General features: G+C 41.3%; 1 protein-coding gene across 2 annotated transcripts; it reads right to left on the minus strand.

The window, feature by feature from the left end:
• Positions 1-3,354: 3,354 nt before the first annotated feature.
• STT3A (STT3 oligosaccharyltransferase complex catalytic subunit A) lies at positions 3,355-24,647 on the minus strand. Of its 2 annotated transcripts, none has more exons than XM_015244096.3 (18): positions 24,494-24,647; positions 21,520-21,646; positions 20,672-20,732; positions 18,299-18,420; positions 17,778-17,923; positions 16,485-16,575; positions 15,273-15,379; positions 14,405-14,569; positions 12,987-13,167; positions 11,999-12,154; positions 11,276-11,367; positions 10,436-10,591; positions 9,971-10,159; positions 8,937-9,053; positions 8,720-8,822; positions 5,299-5,487; positions 4,271-4,386; positions 3,355-3,634 (listed from the first exon to the last, which is right to left on the minus strand). In XM_015244096.3, the coding sequence occupies exons 2-18, from the start codon at positions 21,605-21,607 to the stop codon at positions 3,596-3,598; spliced, it is 2,118 nt and encodes a 705-aa protein (XP_015099582.1). In that variant the 5' UTR covers positions 21,608-21,646; positions 24,494-24,647; the 3' UTR covers positions 3,355-3,595. The 2 variants fall into 2 exon arrangements, with proteins under 2 accessions (XP_015099582.1, XP_006209914.1); XM_006209852.4 differs by lacking the exon at positions 24,494-24,647 and adding an exon at positions 23,735-23,879.
• Between the last annotated feature and the right edge of the window lie 1,783 nt (positions 24,648-26,430).

The raw sequence follows: 26,430 nt of genomic DNA on the forward strand, positions 1-26,430 counted from the left end.
TAGTGGGAAGTCTTTAGATAAGAGATAATTAATTTAAATGAATGAAAGAAGCCTAAAGCCAGCAATGGGAAAGCAGGAAAGCAACTTGATTTATTTACATCAGAGAACTCCCTAAAGGCTGAAGTTGAATTAGTGACAACTGATAATTGAGGTGAAGGTGGGGCTAAAAGACAACAGGCAGGTTGTTGAAAGACTGTATATGAAGCAAACAGACCCTTGGATCCCCTCCCTCCTCTGTGTACCCAAGGAACTGCCCCTCCACAAAGCTGGTACAAGATTTGAGAGGGTAAACACATGGTTATCTGAACTGGAGAGCCTCAGGCACAGTTAAGGCTGGGTATGTTAGTGAAAACAAAGGGATTAAGTTTAACTACTGCACTCAAGGTTGAATCTCTAAGCCTTCTTTCCTCACTTTACTCCCAGAAATCTAGCAACCTGGCTTGTATCCTTAAGAGGACGTTAAAGCTTTCTCGAGGGAACCTTACCTATGTAGACGATCTAAAGATACCAATATCAGGGATCTCCTAATGTAACAAGTCAGCCAGATCACAGGAGAATGAAGCCCACATTCAATAAGCTCCACCCTACCCCAAACAGACCTTCCCATCAGCTTTTTAGGGTCCCACTCTTTAAAAAGAGCAGACAAGCAAGAATTTGAAAAGGACTTTAATATGAAAGATGTCCAAACAAAGGAATACTCAAACAAAAAAAGCTCTTGGACATTAAAAAAAAAGATAGCAGAAAAAAAAGAAAACTAAATAGATAGGGAAAAAAGTTTAGAAAATCTCCCAGAAGGAAGATTAAAGATGGAAAAAAGAAGAGTAAATTTAAGAATATTGGGAGACTAATCAAAACCCAAATAACTTATTTTTCAACAACAGAAAAGGAGTTGGTGGAATCCACAAATAACTCAAGAAAATTTCCCAGGCAGAAGAATTTGACTTTCAATACTTTCTCTATACAAACTTCTCCAAACTTGAGCTTTCCAAGTTTAAGAGTACCCAGTACAATGGATGACCCATTCTAAGACACATCATTGGTAAATTTTCAAAATATTATATACAAAGAGAATATACTAAGAGGTCTGGGAAGGAAATATTATATACAAAGAGAATATACTAAGAGGTCTGGGAATGGACACATACAAAAAAAAATTAAGAATCAGAATAGCATTGCATTTCTCAACATTTAGAACATAGAAAACAATGAGCCAATACCTTCAAAATAATTCTAAGGAAAAGTTATTCCCAACCTGGAACTCCATACCTAGCCAACCTCTGAATCAAGTGACAAGAGACACTCAAAGATGTCAGCAAATTTAGCTCCCACACATTTTCTCAGGAAGGTAGTTAGTGGTGATAAATCAACAAAGAAGTCAGGGGATTAACACACAATATGACAGTGAGAGGATACATCAATCCAAGAGGTGTGCAAGAAACCTGGAGAGTAAACCAAATCAGAAAGTACCAAAACAGAAGACATCTCTGAGAATGACTATCCAACGAGTCTGAACATATTAAAAGGAAGCTGGCACAAATGGAGAGTTCAGGGAGAAATTAGTGACAAGCACAAAAACAAATGAAAAAAATCCCTCCAAAAAAAAGTTATGGAAGAAAAAAAAAGCAACACTGTATCACTTGGCCTAGTTGTGAAAAGCCTTAAGGTAAAAACTGCTGAGCTAACCTAAACAGGACAGGACAGTAAGAATATGTGTGTCCATGGGCCTAGCAGGATGGTGAGAAAGAGCTAAATCCTCAATCTGCACACCAGAAGGCCAACAGATGACACCTAAAATTGAAAAAATCCAACACATAGCAAAATAAAGCAAGTTATTTAATGACATGCAGGTAAGTAATGTGAGAATCAGCAGAGTTGAAAGTGGGTACCTCTGTGGGATGGAAGACAGTGTTGTTTTTATAGAACTATTTGGTTTTTTTTTTACACTAAATGCACTGTAACAATGGAAATGAGAAGTAAATTTCTTTAAACTGTAGCTTCATGTAGCCTAGAAAGTAACAAAATTAAAATTTTAAGAGCAACAACTGTAGTGATAAACCATTATCCCATCTCCTACAGAGGAAAATCACTAATGATCTCTAACTAGTATTACTCATATTGGTCAGAAACAAAATGAACAAAAACCTCAAAATACCTCTTCCACTAGGGAGGAATTCTGTAAATAAACCAAGTCATGTATTTACATACAGTAAATCAAATCTTACATCAAACCTAAGTATCACCCACAGTTGGAGCACCTGGTACATAAACTAGCATGGGAGGCTGTTCCCTGGGTGTCCAGGGAGAGATGGCATACCCTCAGGAGCACCATCTGACTTATCCAAAAGTCCCATCATTGCTCCTGTTTCTTAAACAGGTTAACAGTAAAGAGTTACCTTGTATTCTTTTTTTAATAACTAAGGGTTTATATACATCACCGATACATGTCTTATGTTTTAAAATACATAAAACATCCTACGTAACTGAATGTAAGGCTGTTTGTCCTGACGTTAAATATCGATGATGAGACTCCTGTGCTTTTCTTAACTTACTTAGCAAAGGCTTCAAAACCAGACTATGGAGCTTGTTAGTGATACACAGTAACAAAAAGGCTGAGACTAAGGGGGAGAGAAGCTCACCTTTAAATAACCACACGGTTTTAGTGTGTAAGCTAAAGGATATGAGCAAAGAGACATTTACTGTATCATGGATAAGTGAGAGTTCTGAAAAGCTAGATTTCAAATAGATAGGTATGGTTATACTTCAGCTAATTCAAAAACACCTATTGACCATCAAGTTCTGTATGTAATGCTGAAGGAATTTCTTCCTCTCGTCAAGAATAATTTCACTGTTTGCCTTAAGTCTTCAAAACGACTGATTTAGTCTTACTGGGTTTATTCCTGCTCGAAAACAAAATACCTAGCTAGTCCCAAAGAATACTGGTGAGATCAGGTCTGGCTAGCCACCCTCTGTCCCTTGTAGTCAAAGAGCCTCTAAGGACAGGAAATGTTGATAGCAGATATGATGGCAACACAGCTACCTCTTCTGCCCAGAAATGGCACTCTTCCTGGCCCCACAAATGTTTATTCATTCAGAACAAATTTATTGAGCACCCACCATGTGCAAGGCATCGTGTTAGGTGCTGCAGTTTTTGAAATGACAAAATTGTTTGTATATGTAGGATCTGAGCTAGTCCTTGACAGTCTTCCTGATTTGAGAGAAAAAGACAGAATGCCCCTACCAGGCCCATTCAGGGAGCTAAGAGCATGGGTGAGGTCTGCCCTCCGTCCTTCTCTCAGCCCAGCAGAAACTTTAAGCTTCCTCAAATCAGTCATAAGTCAAAACAAATAAGGCACATTAAAAAAAAAAATTCCCCCCTTTAATTGACCAAAGTAAAGCCATGACATTTCATTTGGTAACCTGCTCAGAAATATAAAAATCATTCCATTTGGCCCAGCCCACACTGCCCAGGGCAAAACGTCCAGACAGTTCTAATTCCATGGTCTTCTGTTCTTATACACTGCATATTTTTAAAATGTCTTCAGCGCCCTAAATGTGACGCGCTCAGTGCGAAGCAGATCAGAGCTGGTCGTAACATTTATGTCCTTGACAAGCCTCGATTATCCAGGTCCTTCACCTACAACATAAAGGTATCAGTTTAATATTTCTAATCACATCACCATGGGAGAGCTTCTCTACTGAGCTGGATTCACCCAGATGGGGAGAGATTATGTTGGATTCTGCTGCCTGTTTTGGTTTCGGGATTAAACGAGCACTGGTTTGAGACCAGCTACTCTCTGCTTAGCCTTGGAGCACCTCTGTGAGGAGCTGTAATATCTACCTTCCAAACAGATCAATGGTTCTCAACCTTCTCTTATGTATGAGATACAACACACTTCTATGTGCCTCTCTATGCCATAAATTCTTCAGTGGGAAGGAAGAAAATGTAGTTTGAACACACACACACACACACACACACACACACACCCCTCTCTCTCTCCACACACACACACACACACCCACCCCTCTCCCTCCTTCCCCCCACAAGCCTGCTAATCACTAACACAGATCAAGTCTAGCCTCAACAGGAGAAATACCACTGCAACCACTGCAACCACAGCCAACTGGGGTGTCTACTCTCTAACAACATAAAGTAAAAAACAGTAAAATTCTGAGTTGCAAGCTACTTTTCAGACATTAAAAAATCCCCGTTTTAGAAACGTGGCCCGCGCTGAGGCGAGGGAGCTGCTTCCACAGTGCACCATCTGCTCACCTTGTATATCCTGACTAGCCAGTGCTCTGTGGTATATGCTTCCTCCAGGACATCAAGTTCAAAGTCTTTATTCCCAATCTCGGCATTCCGAACACGATCATAGCCTGGTGGACGCTCTAGAAAGGGACAAAAAAGGAGACACACTTCTTTCTACAGTGCTGACCCCTAAGGAAATAGTACACCAATCTGATAAATCATCAACCTGGAATGTCATTCCTCAGCTCGCAGTTTGTGTAGAGAGTAGGGACTGCGGAAAAGGACCTCAGGCAGTAAGGGCAAATCAAGTGTTACCCTAACTCCAGTCCTCTCCAAGACGACGCCTGGCAGAGTCCGTGGAGGTTATCTCTTCCAAGAGATACAGGGCTGACCTCCAAGGCCCTCGACTCCTGAGGATCACCACCCAGAGGCCTTTGTGACACACTAGTAACCCTTCCAAGGAACAGAGAAGAACCCATCAGCTGTCGAAGACTTGCATCTGCTTGGAAAAACTGTCCCTACTGCTGAACTAAGAAACTGAAGTCAGAAGGAAAGACTCAACTAATCAAATTACTTTCAATGTATTTATCTGAAGAAATGTAAAGCCCCTCCCCTTTAAATGGAGGTAGTAGGGACTGAGCCCAGGACCTCATGCATGCTAAGCGTGCACACTACCACTGAGCTGTACCCGCCTCCCCCAAGGAACATCAAGTCCTCTGCCTCCCTCTATCCCCCTTCACATTCCTTTCTCCACTACAATAACTTTTCTGAAAGGCAACCAAAAGTAACGGGTAAAAGCACAAAATCTAGAGCCAGGCTGCCTGAGTTTAACCTGATTCTGCGCTAGTTATTTGACTCTGGGCTGTTATGGAACCTGTTTGTACCTCAATTTCCTCATATATAAAAAGGGAATACCATTAGTATCCATCTTTTGGACTGTTGTGAGGGTTAAATGAATTAATAGGTATAAAGCACTCAGAGCAGTGTCTGGCATATAAAAACCACTCGACATGTTAGCTATTCCTGTTGTTATTATTACTAGAGTCACTCACTGGCCTCCGTGTAGACCTGTCCAAAGCGGTAGTAACACATCTTGTACATAAGGCAGTTCAGCAGCACGGGAGAACCCTCGCGGTCCACACGGAACTCCCCAGTTGGAGTGTAATAATCATGCTCCTTGATATGTTTGCCTGTATCTGTGCTCCCTCCAATCCGGACCATCCACAGGAATTTGTTGATGTCTAGAAAAATAAAGAAAAAGAAAAAACTGCTGCATTACAAAGGCTGCTGGAGTTAAATCATCTAATGGAAGGCCACTATTTCTAAGAAAACTCCCCCTGGTATTTCCCCAGTGGAGTGTAGTACCATTTAGTTCTAATTTACAGAAATTAGAAAGTTAATGTACGGCCAAAACTTCTTCAGCTTTTTCTATAGATTTTCCTATAGACTCCTGAAATCCCATGCTATTGGCCCATACTTATGTCACAACTGTAATTAGTCCCAGGTATTAGCTGGGGCTGAGCTGTCCAATATATCAGCTACTGGCCACATGTAGCTACTGACATGTGAAATATGGCTAGTCCAAATTAAGATGTGCTGTAAGTATAAAATACACACTGGCTTTCTAAGACTTAGCCCCAAATAAAACAAAATAAAACGGGTAAAATATCTTGGTTACATATTAACGTAATGTCTTAGATGTATTCAGTTAAATAAAATTATTAAGTTCACTGCCCCTGTTTCTTTTTACTTATCTTGATGTGGCTAACAGGAAATTTTAAATGACACGTGGCTCCCATTATATTTCTATTGGACAACACTGACCCAGGGAGGAGTAGCTTTACCAGAAAGGTATAGAAGACAGAACGTATTCCCTCTTGACCTACAGTTGCAAATTTACAAACCTCTGAAGCACACCTGTGAGATGTCAACATTTCTATGTCACACACACAACCAGGCTCCATAATTACTGACACCACCATCAACTCAGGTTATCTCTTAGAATATGTCACTCCCTGTATCTCCTCCACATGCTTCAGGGAAATGAACAGTTAGCAGAAGCAGCATCATTGATCTGTAAGAAAACAAGATCCCTACTGTCCTACCATAAAGAGTTCCAGGGAAATCACAGTGGTTAAGAACACAGACTCTGGATCTAAACTGTCTGGGTTTAAATTCTAGCACTGCCAATTCTAGGTGGGTGACCTTGAGCAGGTTACTGAAACTCTCTGTGCTTCAGTTTCCTCATCTGTCAAATTAGAAAAATAAGGGTATCTGCAATAGGGCTGCTTGAGCATTATGAGTAGGAGCGTGTTACCTTACATATTGCTTGTCACATAGTAAGTATTCAATAAATATTATTATGCTCATGTAGTGTCTACAGTCTTACCTCCATCTTTCAAACAGAAAAACTGAGGCACAGACTTGCCTACATCACACAGCCAGAAACAGGACCAAACATAAAATCCCAGAGCATCAACTCAACTGTCTCAGAGCACTGATATCAGAGCTTCCTGGCAGTTATGTCTGAAGCAAAACCCTGAGAAGCTTTGACAAAAATGGAAGAGTGCACAGCAAAAGAAATGATGAACAAAATTGAAAGGCAACCTACGGAAAGGGAGAAAATATTTGCAAACCATATATCAAATAAGGGGTAAATATCTAAAATATATAAGGAACTCATGTAATTCAATAGCAAAAAAAGATCCAATTAAAAATGGGCAAAAGATCTGAAAAGATATTTTTCCAAAGGAGATATTCAAATGGCCAACAGATACAAGAAAAGGTGCTCAATGTCACTAATCATTAGGGAAATGCAAATCAAAACCACAACAAGGTATCACCTCATACCTGTGAGAACAGCTCTCGTCAGAAAGACAAGCGATGTGCTGATGACGATGTTAAGAAAAGGGAAATCTTGTGCACCGCTGGTGGGAGAGTAAATTGGTACAGACGCTACAGGAATCAGTATGCAGATTCCTCAAAAATTAAAAACAGAACTACCAAGTGATCAGCAAGCTCACTTCTGGGGATAAAGATATGAAATCACTATCCTAAAGAGGTATCTGCACCCCCATGTTCACTGCAGCATTATTCACAACAGCCAAGACATGGAAACAACCTAAGTCTATCGACGGATGAATAAATAAAATGTGGTAGACACATATATATATCATGGAACATTAAAGATTTCAGGGAACCACCCCTTTCTACCACATACATGTGTACATTCATATATATAAAAACACATATGCACACATACATCCACACTTTTCTGTAGTACTTGCATATACTATTATCAGAAAGAAAAAACCTGTAACACACACAACCAGTGCTGATGCAACTGCCTGTGAAAGTTCAAGTCCGCGGGAACACATCCCTGCTACCCTCACTCTCCCTCCGCTTATACAAGACACTCAAGGACACTGGTCTGACTACTTTGTACTGACACTTTATACATACTGTCCAGGTGGATTTATTAAGTCTGTCAATATCAGAAGCCAGACATAATCTAAAATTTGAACATCTTTAAGAAGCAACCATATATTCAAAGAAAATTGCGATAGAAATACGAGGTAATTATTAACCGGAGGAAAACAAATTATTCTAGATAAGAATGTAACCATGGTGCACCGGCTGACTCAGCAGTAAATAATATTTACTTAGTCATGATTTTGAAAACACTTTATCTGGATTTAACCAAAAACTGAACATTAACTCTAGAGAGAAGGTGCAAGGAGGAAAGGGGAAAGGGATCATACAAAGAACTAAATTCCTTATCTACCATAGTAAGAGTTGGTACAGGGTATCTAAAATGACCAATAAATGAATAGCAAAATATACATATTATTTAGAAATATGCACATAAGTACTAGGAGAAACAACTGAAGGAATAATTTTCCTGGGAACTGATGTTATAAGGTGGTTTAGGTTTAAGGGCAGAGAACTACTGTTTTTTATTATAAATCTTCAGAAGTGTTCATCACTTTCAAGTTTAAACAGATAATACTTTAAGTTTTGAAGTTTTTTTTTTAAGGCAAACAACTATATTTGGATGATCCATCTAAACATATGGTTTTGCTAATAATCATGGGGAACAAGTGCCAAACATATATATATAAACTTTTTAAGTTGGGAGATGACTCTATGGCTTAAATTCACTAAAACATGCTAATTATTGAGCTCATTTTCAGAAGCCTTATGTTCTTTGTTGTTTACTGGCCGTGGAACTACTCCTAGGCCTTTAGACAATTTCAGCATGCCAAACCTACATGAGAATTCTTTACATCTACTTTGTACTTACTGCCAAAAAGAAATCAAAATAACGAAACCTCAAGTTGCAAATACTTAGGAATTTCCCCATCCAAGAAAATATGTTGATGAGATATCAGTAAAAGGACTGAAAAACAGGAGATTTACCCAGTTTTCTTAGAATCTATGCCTTGTAGCTAGAAACAGAATCAAGTACATTACCATCAGAGGAATACCCAGTAAGGCCTCCAAAAATGACCAGCACATAGCTAACATCAAGCTCCCTCATGATCTCATAGGCTTTTTCTTCTGTGGATGCCATTGCCTAGAAAAACACATGCACGTTTCTCAGAGCAAAATTTCAGGTCATATGATTCCTCATGGAGAATATTTCCCACTAGCCTGTGCAGCAAACACTCAAAGGACCCCTTCACCTTACCTGCCCTACTCGAGAAATGTGGGTATTATTCCACGTGTTATTATCCACTAAAATTGTCCGATTCGCCATAGCTGTGATCTGGTAGCCATAATCCCACCAGGACATGACCTTCGCATCCTGAGAGAAGAACAGGAAATGGAAAAAACAAGATCTCACTGCCTCCAAAAATCAAATACAAGAAGAGTAAAGGGCATCTGATAGAAGTGAGATACGGCTTGTTAACCAGTATCTTCATAAAATAACGCATCCCTAACAAGAAAGCAAGTCTTGGCACCTGGCCTACATTTATATACAATCATGAAATCTCGATGCAAATTACACAACCAAACACTGCCAATACTTTCATCCCAGATCACCTTACACAAATAAGCATTAATGGGGTGGTGAGTGGAGGGGACTATGTAATATTTTCAAATAAATAGCCTGGTGTGATCACGTAACTGTATTAAATAAATGACCTTATATAATATCACAAAAATCAGTTACCATAAAGAAGGGAGCTGACAGAAAAAGGGGGAACAAATCACAGGATAATGACCAAGGTTTAAGGATTACAGATTAAGGAATTCCTGTAATAATCTAAGTCAGAAGTGCCATTCCCAGTAGCTACTGGAGAGGAAATGAGTTCAGATTCCCAAAAGGTATAAACCAAAATGTTAAGAGTAGTCATTAGGTGATCCTTTATGGAAAATATTCTTTTTCTTGGTTCTATTTTCTGATTTTTCTACAATGATCATGTATTACTTATTTTTAAATTTTTTTCTTCTTCTGTAATTTGGCTGGTCTACCTCATGACAGAATCTCCATGCTGTCAATACAAGTGCCTGAGCAGAGTGCAGATAATTACCAGTAAGGGTCACTGTAGCAGAAATCCTGAATTAAACGAAGGCAGACCTTTAAGGCTGGAACACCAGAGTGCCACAGTCCCAATTTCTCCAAGCTTTCCAACCATCTAAAAGCTACTTAATTCGCTGTAACATCAAATGTCTCCCCCCTCCTCCTACTCCACAATCCCTCTCCTCCCAAATCTTCACCTCTGGAGTATTGTGACGGAGCCAGTAGTACGCTTCTCGAAAGTCATCAAAAATGATCCTACTGCCGTCCCCACCGCGAGCAGACAGCACGATGGAGGGGGAAGAGTAGGCCTCACTGGTCACCCAGGTTGAATGAAACGTGTAGGTGATGAGAAAGAAAGCCATGACCAGAATCATGCCACTTGCCACCTAAACAAGGAAGAATTGTGTTGTAAACCAAATTAAATTTACACAACACAGAACTGCTTCTTACACACCGTCAATAATACAGACGAGATGAATCAAAGTCAGAGGCTACGTGAGTTAATTCCGACCACCTGTGGCAGTGCTCTACCTTACTCCTCCTCAATCAAAAAAACCCCCACAATACATGCATACATACACAAACACACACACACACACACACACACACACACTCAAACACACAGTTCCCCAAGCCTATTCTTTGCATTGCTAAATTCTCACTTCATTCTTAATAGGGTAGGTAGAATCCTGTTGTTTCTTGCTCTTCTTGTCTGGTCGACTTATGTCCAAATTCTTCATATAAGTGGACAGCACTTGAGAGACTCCAATGCCAGAAAGAATGCACATAACAGGCGCCAACACCAGCATCAGACGCACCTAAAAAGCAGGAAGCACAATCTAATCGGTATTCTACAAATTACAGACGTCAACCTATCATCAGCTTAGGGGTTTTCAACAAACATGATTTGTTAGTGGAACAGAACAAAATAGAAGAGAAAATATTTGATACATCTACAGTAGAATTATATTTCTTCTTTAAAAATTTTGATTTTGCTTACTTTTTAGAAGTATGTATTTTTTTAAAGATTGTTTATCCATTACACATCCTGAGAAATGACATAAAATGTATTTCTTAACTGTGGTTTGGGGTCAAGAAAGCATGAGAAATACTGTCCTACTGCAATATATGAAATCTCTCTTCTAATAACCTAGCACTCAGTACCCAGGCCTTTAAGGAAAAAACATCACCTCCCTTTTTAAGACACCAGAAAGAGCTGAGAACGAACCTGCCCAGTCACCTTCTCCAACGAGTGTCAAAGCACCTCTCCCTCATACAAGGTTCTGAATCCAAGAAAGCTGGGCCCCACAATCAGAATGATGGGTGCCCCTCACCTTCCTGGGAAGGATCAACAACGGTGGGAGCTTTATAACTCAGCCCCTCAGATGTCAGAAGGAAGCATGTACACAATCGCGGGTACTTCCTGAATCCTGCCATGCAGGGGGGGAGAAACCTCAGAGCTAGGGGTGGAAAGGTCTGCTAGGACTGAGGGCCTTGCTCACCATTACAGCTGAAAAGTACATGCTGGTCACACCATACATGATGATGAAAATCCGGGCATCAGACAGGTTGCTAAAGCAGTAATAGAGTCCAACTACAGAGGGAAAAGTGAAAAGAAGTCAGCAGCTGATGAAAAGACAATCATAAATACATGCAAAGATCACCATGGCACTCCCCAAAATAGCAAAAAATTCTGAAACCACCTAAATGCTCAGCATTAAGAAGGTACTTAATTACAGACGCTTTATAATATAGAATGAAATATATCAATTAAAATACTGCTGCAGAAGATTATGGACCATTTGCCGTCTTCTCTACACACCTCTGTACTTAAAAAAACTAACGAATGATATATCTTAAATATTATTTCTCTAAAATAACACAAAATAACATAATTATCATGATTATGAAATTTTTTAAATCAGAGGAAAAAGCTGCACCATCTGACTTCTCATCAATAAATAACTGGATGAATATACATCAAAATGCTAACAGTAACAACAGATGTGGTGAGAACTCCTAAAATATTTATTTTTTAAAAAATTGTCTATATTTTTACGAGACAATTTACTTTCATAATAAGAAAAAAACAAAAGCTATTCTAAAAAAAAAAAAGTGCCCTACCACTGATAAATTCTAAAACATATCTGAAATGGCCAGAAGGTAAGTTAGAGTCAAATGGTGATTCTTAGACAGAAGGCCACTTCAGAACAAGGCAAACAGACCTGGAAACATGAAGACAAGAAGCTGCAGGTCAAAATAGTATGAGGACCAGGTCGTAGGCTGGTGCTCAGACACGGAGGCAATGATGGGGATGTTGTTCTTAGCATATGAAGGATCCAGCAGCGAGTAGAAACGCCCTGTCCAGGGGGATATTTTTCCTGCCAGCAAAGTGGTAACAAATATTTCACAATTATTTCTGAGACAAAACACCCAATCCTAACTTATCACTTTCCATTTTAATAAGATTTTCTGAGACTGAGAAGGACTAGGTTTTTATTTAAACGCCACCAATACTTTGAGAATTTCACTCCTTACTTTCTTTCAAACTTGAGAGAACTTTTGCCAGCAGAACCAGCAGAATAAAGTTGGGCTGTATATAAACTTAGAGGGAAGGGAGGCAGAAGAGACTCCTAGAAGGGTTTTAGGCCAAATCTGGTCAAACCAAGGCCAACTCAATGAACTAAGTCACTCTGTCCTCTAGTGCTGCTCTGAATTACACAATACACCAGAGTCTCAGGCAAAATCAAAACAGCCTCTGAATCGTGGAAGGGAGGAAAATGAAGGAAGGAGGGAAACATGGCATGCTAACCAAACAGAACAGCCATGCTTTAGTGCACACAGGCTTAGATGAGGCGTGCCGTGGGGTATGGTAAGCAATGCTAGGCCCTCTCCCACCTGACCAACAGGAAAGAAAAGGGGAAAAAAAAAAAAAAGAGGTGACAGATTAGCATGGTAAGATACAGTCCTGTCACCAAGCATGGTTTTTCTGAGATTAAGAGCTGCTCTAGTAAGATATTCTTTGCTATGCTGAATCCAAACACTGGCTGACAAGAGGACTGAATGTGTGAAAGTCAGACTTTATATGCTTGAAATCAAAAGAGAAACTGGAAGAAAAGAACGAACCGTTCTGTGGTCAGGAAATAACCCTTATTTTTGGAGTTTATTCTATGTTAGTACCCAATTACACTTAATACTAAAGGCCTTCCCTACCTGTCAGCATGAGGAGAGCTCCCACGGTGAGAAGGACAAAGCCTACCAGGGAGATGACACTTCGGAAAAGAACTTCAAATTGCTGTGGATTCAACTTGCTGCGCAGATAATCCACAAAGGCATGGATCTGGCAGAGACCAAAGACCCCGAAGGCTGCCATGTGCTCTGATGACAGAACGGGCTGCAGGTGAAAGCATATGTATGAGAATATTAGGAAAAGGATGGGTCCAGCCTTGACCTGAATTATCCTGATCAAGTTCAGACCAGAGAATCAAACGAGTTCTGAGGCCACCAAGGAATTAGGGCCATTCTAGGATACAGTCTAATTCAGCTGTCACATTTTCCAAAGAATATTTGGAGTCCCCCAGACTGTACCATACTCTATCATTTCTGGCCTTTGCTCAGGCTATTTCTTTAGCCTCAACTGCAATTTTCTCATTATCCCAAAATTTGCATTCACTGAAATTCTCATCAGTCAAGGCCCAATGCACATACCATTTCCTTCTAATCTGCCCAACTGAAATCCATCACTCCCCTCCATATTCCACACACTGAGATCTCTGCCATCACTTAGGCCAGTGGTTCTCAAACCACAAGGCATCATAACCATGGCAGGGGAAAAGACAAAGGAGTATTTAGACATAGACTGCTGAGCCCCACCGCCCAAGTCTCTGACTCAGTGGGTCTGTGGCAGGTCCTCAGAATTTGCATTTCTAACAAATGCCGAGATGCTGCTGCTCCACGAACTACATTTCTAGAACCACACAGTACAGAGAAGCTGCGGTGCTTCTTTCCCATCAAGACTGTGACTTCCTTAAGGACTAGAACTGATTTTCATTTCTTACATTTCCCAGTTATCAGTAAACTGCACATAGTAGGTGATCAGTAAAGAAATACTTACTGACCTGAATAAGGGTTCCACTTTCTTAAGAATTTTACATGAGAAATCAAACACACCACATTATTCTCTGACTTAACAGCTGTTTCTTAACCCTGTGGGGTAATGTGATTGTAAGGTTTGTGCTTTGCTTCCTATAGGACTTTCACTAAGGCCCTATTAAGAAGTTCAGGGGTCATTACTATTAAATGGGGTCATTTGCATTAAAAAGGACTGGAAAACATATAACTTTGATCACTCACATCAATTCAAGTTCAGCCAAAATATCCCTCCTCCTCCCATAAACCTAAGGCAAAGTAAGAGTCATTAAATTCAAACTTCATGAGAAAATATTAACACACTCCAGGAGGCAGACTTTAATGACCAACGATTCTGTTGCTTCAGTTAACACAGGCAGTCCAAAGCCAGACCTGTGAATAAGTTTTTACTATCCTCACTAGAATCTAAGATAAATCAATCTAGTTGGAGCTGCTTAGAAAAAGTAGAAGAAACTAAAAACTTCACCCTGTCTAGGACTCACCTGGAAACCCACAAAGGAGATCTGCATGGAAAGGATGGTGCCCAGGCAGTAAACAGTACAGTAGGCCACGTAGATCCGGTGGGAGAAACGTCCCGTGAGCATGAGCACCAGCACGTGAAGAGGGATCAAGTTGATCAAGAACACATACCCTCCCCACGAAGAGACCTAGGACAGGACAAAACAGAACAGTTCCTCTGAGCACTCGTCCTTGCTCCACTGCCATTATACCTTAGCATATTACCTGCGAGCTTTTTAAAGAACATCTCTTTATAATAAGCAAAAACTTAATTTATGCCAAGTGGCTTAAAGAGTTTAAATAGCTGACTTCTTTAAATAGGAAAATCAACTTAACACCCATTGCTGTAACTCAATCCCCTGTTCTCCATGGCTCCTGCCATCACAATCACAGAACAAGAGGGCCCCAACCCTCAGGGCTTACCTGGATGCAGCCTAGTGCAAGGTTACAGGGAGGACTTAGGGGTACATGGGAAACGTGAGCAAGTGGAAGCAGTTAAGGGAAGGAGTTTCAGTGTTTACAAAAGATCGAACAGAAAAGAAACACATTAGAAAAGGGGAAATTTAAGAAGAACATACTAGAAAAGAGAGTTGGCCAACCAATATGTACCCATAAGAAATACAGTATCTGGAGACCTTTAAAAATTAAAAAAATTATCTCCAGCTTCCTATTTTAAAAGGGATATCCTTGTCCACCTTGGTTTAGGCTTTGTATGGATACAAGGGACAATTAAGACTTCTAGCCTCCAGTCCATGGTCTCAAAGCCCAAGAGTTACTTCCAATTTCTATCAGTTGATCCCAATAGGTACTGAGACACAGAGAGACTCCTGGAAGAAAGATGTGAAAAATTACCATGTAGAAATAAGCAAGGGCACACTTCGCTGCCCAATAGATGGAACCAGTCTTTACTGCTTTGATCCACATGTAGTAGGTGAGCAGCATGCAAAAGATGGCAATCCCTGCAGAAAGAACACAAAAATTCAATAAAAGGCCATGCTGGAATCCTATTTAATACTGTTCCGGAACAAACTATCTGGATTCATAGCTCAGATCTCTACCCATTAATAGTATAACTACTCTAACAACTCTTTGCCTCACTTTCCTAGAAGAGTCCATAACAGTATCTACTTCACCAAGTGTCGTGAAGACAAATTCAGCTACTGCCTGTACAGCACTGAGAACAGAACCCAGCCCACAGCAAGCACACAGTGAGCGTTCGCCATGATCACTACTGCTCTCTCCAGGACTAAACTCCCTGCTACTTTAGTCCTAAAGATAATCCCGGACCGCCAGGCACCCCCTGCTTCTCCATCCTCCCACAAGCTGGTCCTTACACCCTGACTGGGCCTCTCCTTAGCATCTGTCGAATGAAGTTCCAACTTCACGGCCCAGTTCCATCACAACTACTTCTGAAAAGCCTTCCCTGATCCGCAAACCTGAGTTAATCTCTCCTCTCACTACATTCCCAGAGTACTCTGCTCGTACTTCTCTCATGGCGCATAATACTATCTGCCTGTTATTTGTTATTTTCATAGGTCCACATTAATCTTCATTAATAGATTATGGGCCAACATAACTTTATTCATTATCTATCTCTGTAATTCCTTAACTGTAGGCTAAAATAATTTTATTCATTATCTATCTTCGTAACATCTAACACTGTGTTTCACTAATAACATTCAATAAATACAGGCTGAATTGAAAATAAGTCACTGAATGTCATTACAGTTTAAAGAATATCCATTCCTCTTATCTAGGAGAATGAAGCAAATGATTACAGTTTTAAAACAATAGCACCATTCAACACTAACACTTAACTCTACTTTTAGGAGTACAGAGACGAGGCAAAGGCCTTGGAAAATTACCAGCTACCTTTCTGGAGGAAATGACAGAGAGAGAACATAAACCTGTCTGAGGTCCCTCGCTGTACATTTCTAGACTTCTCACCCAGATACTATTTTTGCTACTGCTAAATAACAGGGCCGAACCCACAGTCTACTGCTACTCATGAAGCTCTACTGGACAACGAGGTCAACAGACCCTCTTCAGTGCTTGAAATCTTACCTTCATTATCGTAGGAGCCAGCCACAGACCGGGAGATATAGCCAGGAACTACAGCAATCATGGCAGCAGCAAGAAGTCCAGCTCCTGCATCCTGCAAGAAAGGAGGGAGAACAGGAGGTTAACACAATACATACCCGAGAGAGGAGAACAGGATCCACTAGTCCATTCTGCTCATAATGGGCCCAGAGAACAGTCCGACACTTTCCAAGGCAGATGTGATGCTAAAAATGCTAGAAATGTTCACAGCACAAGAAAGCTAAATACTTCACAACCGATTCCCCTCGACGACACCAAGTCTGAAACCGAGTACACACATGCTGAGGACAGACAAACCAGGTAAGCTGTCAGGTGCCCCAGATGCTGCCCCAGAATGGGCTGTTTGGCTGGAGTATCCCCAGACTTATGAGTCCCTATCCCTAACAATACCTGCGCACCGCAGGAACACCAGTCACACCTCTAAAAGCTCTGCAAAGACAGTTAAGGGAAGATCATAATTACTTGAGCTAAAAAACCAACAAAGAGAGGTGATAATCTATTTGGACTAAAGATGCCAGGAGCTCAGATGATAAAGTTGGAATATTCCTAGGCAATCTGTGAACTCAGGAGAGAGGAACAACAAAATGCAACCCACACTCCACAAGAGGAAGGACTTGTCTATTAATAAGAGTCAAATTTGGAAAAGGGCAGCAAGGAGAAGATGAAAAAGCTTCCAAACTCAAGCTTCCCAAGCCCTCCTGCTAGTTCATCACCTCTCGGGTATCCTCCTGACACCACAGTCACAAACTAAGAATAGCACCCAGGAGCCAGGGTCAGCAATGCAGCAACCTAGAAAGAGAGCCAGTATTATGAAGTCTACTACAAAAGCCAAGCGGTTTAAGAATTTTTAAATAAATGTTTAAAACAACAACAACAACAAATAATTGCTCAGTGTCCATTTCCAGCAGGAAGCACTAATCACTTTGGAATAGTTCTTGTAGTTATTTTTTCTCTCCCTTAGATTGTGAGGACTTCAAAATCTAAACCTCACATTTCGCATTTCAAGTGATTCGTTTTCCATAGGCACCAATTTATATTTGAACTTCAAATGTTCTCTTATCAGGACAAAGAGTTGTTAATGATAAGAAACCACATATCCTAGGGAAGGCTGGAGTGAACCCGGTAATTCAGCTCAGCAGAAGCTCTCTAGCCTCCGGCTCTCTGCGCTTCCAAGGCTCTCAGTCCCCCACCCTTCAACATCGACTAGAGAGGTAAACAACAGTCATTCCCGAGCCGCCTGTCACCCCAGTCCTTCACCTTGAGCTCTTTGGTGAGGTGGTACGTGACGATGGTAGTGAAGGAAGAGAAGAGAGGGGCCAGGAACACACAGACATTCCGAATGTCGATGGTGATGTGGAAAAAATGGAGGACATGGTAGATTGCAGCGGAGGTGATCATTAAGCCTGCAACAGGAAGAAGAAACGCCATTAAGTTATCCCAGAAAGACAAAGGACTTAAGGGAAAGAGAAAGGGAAACCCAAGTATCAATAAGTGACAACACAGGTCTTGACAAACCACCAGAAATCCTAACACAGCAACTGCAGGAAGCCTATAAATTTCCCCCCTAAGGATTCAATCCGAAGTCCAGAATTCATGAAAAGCTAACCACCCACACTCTCCCATACATGGTCTCCTTTCTATATAAACTGTATTTTTAGGAATTTGTAATCAGAATGAAATGACAAGTATCACAAAATGACATTAAAAATAAAAGAAACTGTTCCATTATATACAAATATCTTATTTCTGTGAAGAAAAAAAAATCCTATTCCCCTCACCTGGGTAAATTGTTCCTCCAATGATTCGTCCCAAAGGGTACCAGGCCCGGTCATCAAACCAGTTATGGAATTTATAAAATCCCTCCTCAGCCAGGAAGCGGGTAGTCCGGTAATTAAAGTACCTACAGTGAGAAAAGGAAAGATGTGTCTTCTCCCCTTCATGCTCAGGTGCTTGCCCCAGCCTGCAGTGCATTTTGCTTCTCAGGTTTACAAAATTTGAGGAACTTCCCATTACTCCAATAAAAGTCAGTTTGGTACCAAAAAAGTATGCCAAGCATGAGGGTCTCCTCATTTCTAGCTTCATTCTTATCTCAGCTAAAGCACTGCTTCTTTCTTAAGAAAACGCGACTGGAGCCTAAACTTGTAAGGAAACACTCAAGCAGGATACTTCACCAGGCTGACATGCAGGAGGCATCAGTCCCAGTGAGAAACTTCAAGGACCCAAAAGACAGGACAGCTGAGATGTGGGCACTGATAGATTTGGGCTCTTTTCAAGTGACATGAACACACAAAAGAACATTTTCATACCACACACAGACACATGGATAACCTCAAGTGATGAGCAGCTCTAAAGATGTGGGTATAACACTGTATGCAAGATGAAAAATTTTTTAGTCCACTCCACAACACAAACTTCTTAATCACTCTCTAAACTTGTAATTAGATCTACTCATGTTGTTATTTAAAATAGTTTTGAATGCCACCTACATAGTAGCATAAAAATACAGGTTATATTAAAAATATTTGATATAAAATACTGAGTTATACACAGAAAGACAGTTCTTCAGGTCCAAGCTATGTAACCGCTTCTCTTAAATTTCTCATTTAAAAATAAATAAAAAATAAAGACAAAAAACTATAAATAATAAAAATATAAATGAATAATAAAATATAAGGCACTGTTTAATTACTACAGATAGTAATGACTGACCATCTTTCCTGCCCACCCCTCTAACCCCATTTCCTCCTTGGTCAGTCGAGTTTTAGCAGCTGCAGTAAGCAGAGGTAGCAGATGGCAGAAATCTTTATCCTTCTGCTGTTGCTGATGAATGTTATTTTGGTAACTGTCAGGGAGACAGAAGGGATGAGGGTACAGGCAGTCAACATGTGTCAGAACTGAGTCCTTTACCTAACCGAGGGAGAGGCTGAGTGAAGTGGGGTAAGTATAAGCTAGTGGGAGTAGGTCTGGGCTGGGGTCTCACCCTGCACTCAGTTTCCTGCTGTGCAAAAGGAAGTGTTAAATCACATGATCCCTACAGTCCCTTCCGGCTCTCCGACTGCAGAGCAGATGCTCTTGCTTCACTGACCATCTCATCTCAGTGTGTGCTCATCTACAGGGTCAGAGAAAAAGCCCTAACAGACTGGTGATCGAGAAATGAAAGGATATGTTTCCTCCATGAGAAAAAATATAAATTGCTTTGGGAGGCCCCAAAGAAAGTATCTGTAGGTCTCCAAAGTGCTTTCAAACATCTGCACAAAACAATATGACAAATCTGCAAATACATGCAGGTATTAAACTTGAATCAATGCTCTGAATATGCTATTTTTAAGATATCAATGATGCTTCGAGAACATATGATTCTGGCCCTCTAAATTTTTAATTAAGCCTTAACTTTAGACAATATAGCACAGTGTCATATATATAACTCCAGTGTCTAGAGATAGACAAATCTAGATTCAAATCTTGGCTCCTCCACTTACTATACGTATAACCTTGAATAGCCTCTCCCAGCCTCAGACACATATGTAAAAAGGAGATAACAGTACCTCTATCTCACAGGGTTATTGTAAGGATTTAGAGATAATCTGTAAAACAGTGTTTGGAACAAAATGAAGCTCAGTAAATGTCTTTCATCTGTATCTTTTTTTATCTAATAAACCAAAATCCCTAGTCAAACTCCCAGCTTCAGATTTTCCCCAATGTCTTAAAACTTAACTCATAGGCCCAATTTCTATTATACAAATTGTTAAACAGGGAAAAGTCATGAATCTCAAGTTCATGACTTGTGATTTTTCCTCTGAGCCTCAAACACACAGCAGGCACAGGCCCCTTCCCCTCAATCTGTACCAGTAACAGTCAATCAAGCTGAGAAGCCAGACTTCTCTCAGCCTGGCCAGATCTTAGGTGACAGGCAGCTTTACCAGCAGTGCCTCTGCCATTCTGTATGAACTTGACAGACTCACTTGGTCTCAAATTCCAACAGAAATATTTCAAAAGGAGACAGTATTGCCTTTGGAAAACTTGAGGGATTTCCCCCTCTAAATGTATAGCAAATACATCCCCATCACTGAGAGCTGACTGGAATCTGAATTTGAAACCCATGAACCTGAATGCTTCCTAAAGGAAATACCAGACCAAGCAAAGGTACTCACGGATCAAATTCATGGATGACACTTTCAAATCTCAGGACGGCAAAAAGACGAGTGGAGAACGCTGCAAAAACCAGAGAACCAACATTTTAACGGTAATGTACCATGAAAAACAATAGTAGATATTAATATTATAGAGATTAGTAGTATATAAAATGAGTATATAGTATATAACATGAGTATATAAAAAGAGCATATCATATATAAATTGATCTTTGAATAAAGTATTTATCCATTTCTGGATAAATACACACAGAAGAAACAAAGTTCACTGTCCCCTGACAATGACACCTACTTTTTCCACTTAAGTAGGACACATTTAACTACTTATTATCAAGGCCTATGACAATACATTCAACAATATGTACTAATAATACCGTGTTCGATTTAAGCAGTCGTCTTTTATATATCCCCTCCCCATAACCTTATCTTTGCAGCAAACTAAGAGGTAAGGCAATCATGCCTTATGACTCATAAAGAGCCAGAAAACTCTAAGAAAACAGAGTAAGTTCTGGAGCGACCTTCAGAAATACTAAGGTAACCAATTACAGAGAACAAATGTCCTTTACAAAGTTCAGTATCCCAGGGTCACCGGGCGCTCTCGACCCCATGAGAAAACAGAATCAGCACAGCATGTGGCCCGTTCTTTCCCAGATGATCATTAGCCCCAACTTCTATAATGCTTGCGTTTCTTCGATTTTGCTTTCTTAAAATTATACTGATCGAGAACAGCAAAAAGAATACATTACAATCTGCTGAGAAAAGTAAGGCACTTAAGAAAGCCACTGTTGACTTTTTTCAAGATTTTCTCCTTTCCACAGCCAAAGAACGAGGTCCACATGCACACTCACATAACACAGCAGCCATCGACAGAATTAGAAGCTTCAGAAGTGTGTCCTGCTTCTCATAGGACAACCGCAAAAATCCCAGTTTAGTCATCTTGACATCAATGGGTGGCAACAGATGACACTCAAATAGCTAAAATGGAAAAGTCAAGACCATAAGATATTAAACATCTTCAATTTACCTAATTCACTTTCATATTTTAGGGTGGTAGAGAACCACAGAGACAGGAGGTAGTGAACACACCAGAGAGGGTCAGGACTAACACTAATTCCCAAGCCCTGACTGAATTATGACCAACTGGTAAGGAAGTAGGCATGTCAGGTCTGTGAATTAGGAATGAAAAGGACTGACGAGACCCCAAAACCGTAATTCTGTTTCCTAGTTCTCAAAGCTGACAAGTACCTAAGCACAACTGGCAAGTGTGGTACAACAGGAGTAAAAAAACCACGTATAGAGCAAAGGGGGGTTGGAGGATGACATGCAAAGAAAATAGGAAAGACAGGGAATAGAAAAAATAATTATATGGAGAAAGAGAGCATTCAAGAAAAGGCAGGAATGTATGAAAGAAAGCAGGGACTAAGTATAGCAGTGAAAGCGGAAAGCTGAAAAACAGAAGTCATGACTGGATCAGCACAGTTTACAAACCTAAATTTCAGCTTCAACTGATTGGCTACAAACTTCTTTCTGTTCCAAATTCCCATGGGGTTGCAGGGTCAACTAAAGAGTATGACTGACCCCTAACGCAGTTACAGGCATGCAGTCAAGAAGAGAGGGACTCACACATACACAAATCACTGTACTTTCAATCCTTTACATCACACTGTAACTACTGTTTAGAGCTACACCACTTCCAATAAGCTGTTCAAAGCATCTCTGTAATTGACACTGCTGATTTAAGCCTCTGGTACCAGACACAGCTCATGGAACCAGATGACAAGCTGGAAGGAAAAGAAAATTTTCCTATCAAAGCAAAAAAACAAAAACAAAAACAAAAAAACTCGGGCTGGGGTGGGGGTTGCTAGAGTAAAATAAAATGTTGAGGGAGGTAGTCTGTAGACTATTCAGAATGGTGATCACTTAATGGACAAGATTTATTAGCACTAATTAGGAGCTTAGCCATTTCCATTTAAGACAGCACTTAAACCGTAAGCTGGTCGAGGGCTAAGTGCTAAAGAATATAATAATAAAGAATATGCAACACTGTACAAGACTGCAGGGGGAAAAAAGGAATCTGGATCCCTCCTGATCTTTCCCCCAGCATTACTAGAGGAAAAGAGGAGGGAAATAACACTGGACTAGGTGGAAGGCATGAGGAATCATACACTCCTAGCTCCAACCGTGAGAAGTCCATCGTCTTTTCCATAATTAACCGTCCCAGAGGGGCAGCTCTACACTTGTTTTAATTATAATCCCAAAGGAAAACCTTATCTTGCAATAAAAAATAAACACCTAACTCCAGGAAGTCAATAATCCAGCCACATCCCTCAGGTTTGTACTTGTTTTCTCCAACGCTGAAATGGGAAAACATACCATCACTGAGGTGATAGGCTCCTTCCGCCTCTAAGTGTAAGCGGGGTAAATGAGTGCTAGAACCTCTACCTGAAAACTGAGTAAAGGAGCTGGTAATTTAGGCCAGGACCTTACGGGAGTTTCCATACTGTAGTGTCTGGCGTTTTCGCACACCCCAAAGTAAGTAAAGGCAAAGACACTTTTCTTAGAACACTTGGCATCTGTCCTCCACCTCAACTGTGCCTGCAAGCTGGGGCCTCCCTGTTCCACCCAATTCCCAAGACGGCAACTTGCCCACCCCGTTCGCCTACGCACTTTCTCACACCTTCCCCGACTTCTGCTCGCTCCTGCAGGTCCCTCCTCCCTGTCTCCCACGTTCAAAAAGCTCAACCCCTCTAACACCAGGCACCGCGAGACACCCCACCACCTTGGCATTCGAAGCGCCATCCCCTCCAGGACTAGTCCCAGGATCCTATCTTTCCCACGCCCTCCGGGCCTAAGCGCACGCCCCATCCCAGACCCTCACATCCTCCCATTCTAGGATGTCCCCACGCCACGCCCCACGCCCCCTCCTCTGCAAGGCCCTCGACTCTGTTCTGCACCCAAGCCCCACGCCGTTTGAGCCCCACCACCTGCACTTCGCTCAGCCCCACCAACGCCTGCGACTGCACCTGCCGCTAATTCTGAAATCATATCCTAAGGCCTTCTCACCTGAGCCGCGTCCCTCAAGACTCCGCTGGGCTCCCTCTACCATCCGTTCAGCGTTCAGCGGCGCAGCCAACCCTGGCAGCGCCGGGTCGGCCTCCCGGGCCGCTCCCCATTGGCTGGCTCAGGGCCGATCTGATACTTAGTGAGAGCGATAGGATCGCGGAACTGTCTGTCAGGCTCGGAGGCGTGGACAAAGCCGCATTCCCGCTTTTTAACTGGACAATACAGATATCACTTAGCAGCGGGGAGGCGGGACTCGGTTCAACCGCCGAGCGGTGATAGGCCCGCTCGTGAGAGCGAGAGCGCGGAAAGAACTCGCTCGCAGCAGTTTGGTTGAGGGTCGAGCAGTGACGTGTCCGTCTGAGGACCGCGGAGGAGTCGCGGACGGAAGGTGTGTTCTGTTCAGCCCAGTCGTGAACGGAAGCGGAAACTACGCGAAGGAATGGGTCGGAACTACAAATCCCCAAAAACCAGCCTGTATTCGCTCCCCTCCGTTTCTGAGTTTTGTTTCTTTAACGGTAGAAGTTGGCTATTACCTCATATAAGGTTAAAGGAGAGGTGGGAAGAATTTTCTTCCTATTCTCAATGAAAACTCAAACGCTTCCCGGTCCAGGCCGTTGCATCCTGTACGGGATCTTGTCTGACAGTTCGCCCAAGAGCCGTCTTGGACGATGCTCCGGTAAAGTGCAGTGGACGACAGCCCTGACCAGTTTCACGGGCCGTTTTCCTTTCTTAAACCCCTGACCTCGTTAGTGAACATACCTGGGCTAGACGGATCGTCGGGTTTGGGCTGGAAGAATCCACGCCCCGGGCCGAGAGTCCATCGCTGCCGCGGAGGCGGTCCTCCGCAGCGGTAGACAGGCTTCTTCCGGGGAACCTGTCAGCTCACCCCTCTCTAAGATACCCGACAGTGAAAGCTGCCCTGACTCGCCGCCTCTCCCTTCCTCTCCTCCCCCGCAAAGAAAAGCTGCAAGGGCAGGGAAGGGGGCGAAGTTTCAGCAGCCAATCCCGTCACCTCTAGAGCCGCCCTCCCACTCCCTACACACCTTAAAGAGCAAGAGCTACACCAAGGAAAATGGGAGCATCGGCAGCTCTTCTAACTTAGTCCCAGCGTCACTCATTTCCCTTCGCAGTTACTCTACTGTGAATGCAACCGACAAAACTTACTGAAAGCTTATTAAATCAGTGCTTCAAAATCACGTGTACTTCTCAAAATTCTCATGACCGGGTTCACCCCAAGACGTTATGATTCAACAGATCTGCTTTTTCGTTTTGTATTCATAATAATGTGTTTAATGTAATTTTATGAACAGAACTGAAGCTGAACCTGAAGGAATTGCAGGACTTCATGTAAATGCTTCTTCAAAATGAGTTTTTTTTAAAGAGCTAAAATTGGAAAGATTCCTTTAGATTGAAAAACATACTGCTTCAAGAACATTAAGATATTGAAGTTCTTTTTTTGAATTACTGGACACGTTTCTTAAAAGGGACTATGTTTAAGTTTTCAGGTGATACAATTAAGTCAACTTTTTCAGAAGTCAAAATATACTACTAAAGAACAGTTTAAAATCTAAGCCTATTTTTAGGCTGATTCTTTAATATAAGGGAAAGGTTTATAAGTAAAATCAAAGTCAGGATGGCAAAGTCATGGGGAAAATTATAGTTATTATAAACACAGAGGTTGTAAGTGAATTCAGCATATCCGTTCATCCTTCTCCTGACTTACCGGACCAAAAGTCTTGATTTGGTTGTTTCAGAAAAACTTTTTTACAAGCCCATCAGTTATTTAAAATAATGCTATTTTTAGCTTGCCTTGTCAGAGTTCTGTCACTCCTGTGGAGCTTTTGGTCTTTCCTGAAGTGTGTCCTTACCTTTTTCATATCACTGATCAACAGAATGTCTTCTTGTCATCTGGAGCAGACCAGAGTTAACAATGTTTTCCTCTTGAAAATACTCTCCTCAGAACCTTCCTTTCCAAGTGTGCTGCACAGCAGTCTTACTAGGATTGCTCAAGGCACCTCTGATTTCACTATTTCATGGTGTTTGGCTGTTTTACTCAGTCATCTACTTCTTGGATTTATTTCTCACCTTGATAGATTCTCCAAGTAACTTTTTCAGAAAAACTGAATAGAAAGCAAACAATGCTTTTATTTTGTCCTTAACAGCATAGCTAGGTTTAGTTATAGGAACAAAACTGGGACCCATCCATCCCAGACACACAGAAGCTCACCTAACAGCACACTGTCAAGGCATTGTAATTTCACCTTCTACTACCCAGAGTTGTCCCTGAGAAGTCTAATACCAATGTGAGTCACAGTCTCTTTTAGTAACCTATTTTTCTCCGATGTCTTTCCTTAGAGATTCCATTTTGGGATTTTCTGGCTTTTTTTTTTTCCCCATTGGTTTATGCTTGGCAGGCCCTTTCTATCCGAAAACTCTAAATAATTTTCATCATCAGTCCTGGACATTTTCTGATTTTATTCTTGTCTCCATGCTTCTGTTCTCATTTTCTGAAACAAACGTTGGATCTGGTTCCTGGATGCCTCATGATTCTTAACTCTTCCCATGCCTTAATCTTTTTGCTCTTTGTTCTGAGAAATTTCCTCAACTTTATGTTGCAGTTCTCTGATTTAGCCCCCTCAACATCACTTTTGTAAGCCATCTCATTTTATTTCCACAACTGTTTTCATTTCCAAGTA

Source organism: Vicugna pacos, chromosome 33, assembly GCF_048564905.1.
Source record: "Vicugna pacos chromosome 33, VicPac4, whole genome shotgun sequence".
Taxonomy (NCBI): Eukaryota; Metazoa; Chordata; class Mammalia; order Artiodactyla; family Camelidae; genus Vicugna; species Vicugna pacos.

Bases quoted from the DNA above. Each gene is read 5' to 3' on its own strand.
- STT3A (XM_015244096.3), bottom strand. From the start codon at position 21,607: ATGACTAAACTGGGATTTTTGCGGTTGTCCTATGAGAAGCAGGACACA. The intron at 10,160-10,435 runs GTGAGAATTTAG...TTCCTTGTTTAG, and splicing joins CCTACCCTATTAAGAATGAA to GTGGCAAGTGGCATGATTCT. The intron at 4,387-5,298 runs GTGAGTGACTCT...GTCCCTTTCTAG, and splicing joins ACAGGTCTACACGGAGGCCA to AGCGTCCACCAGGCTATGAT.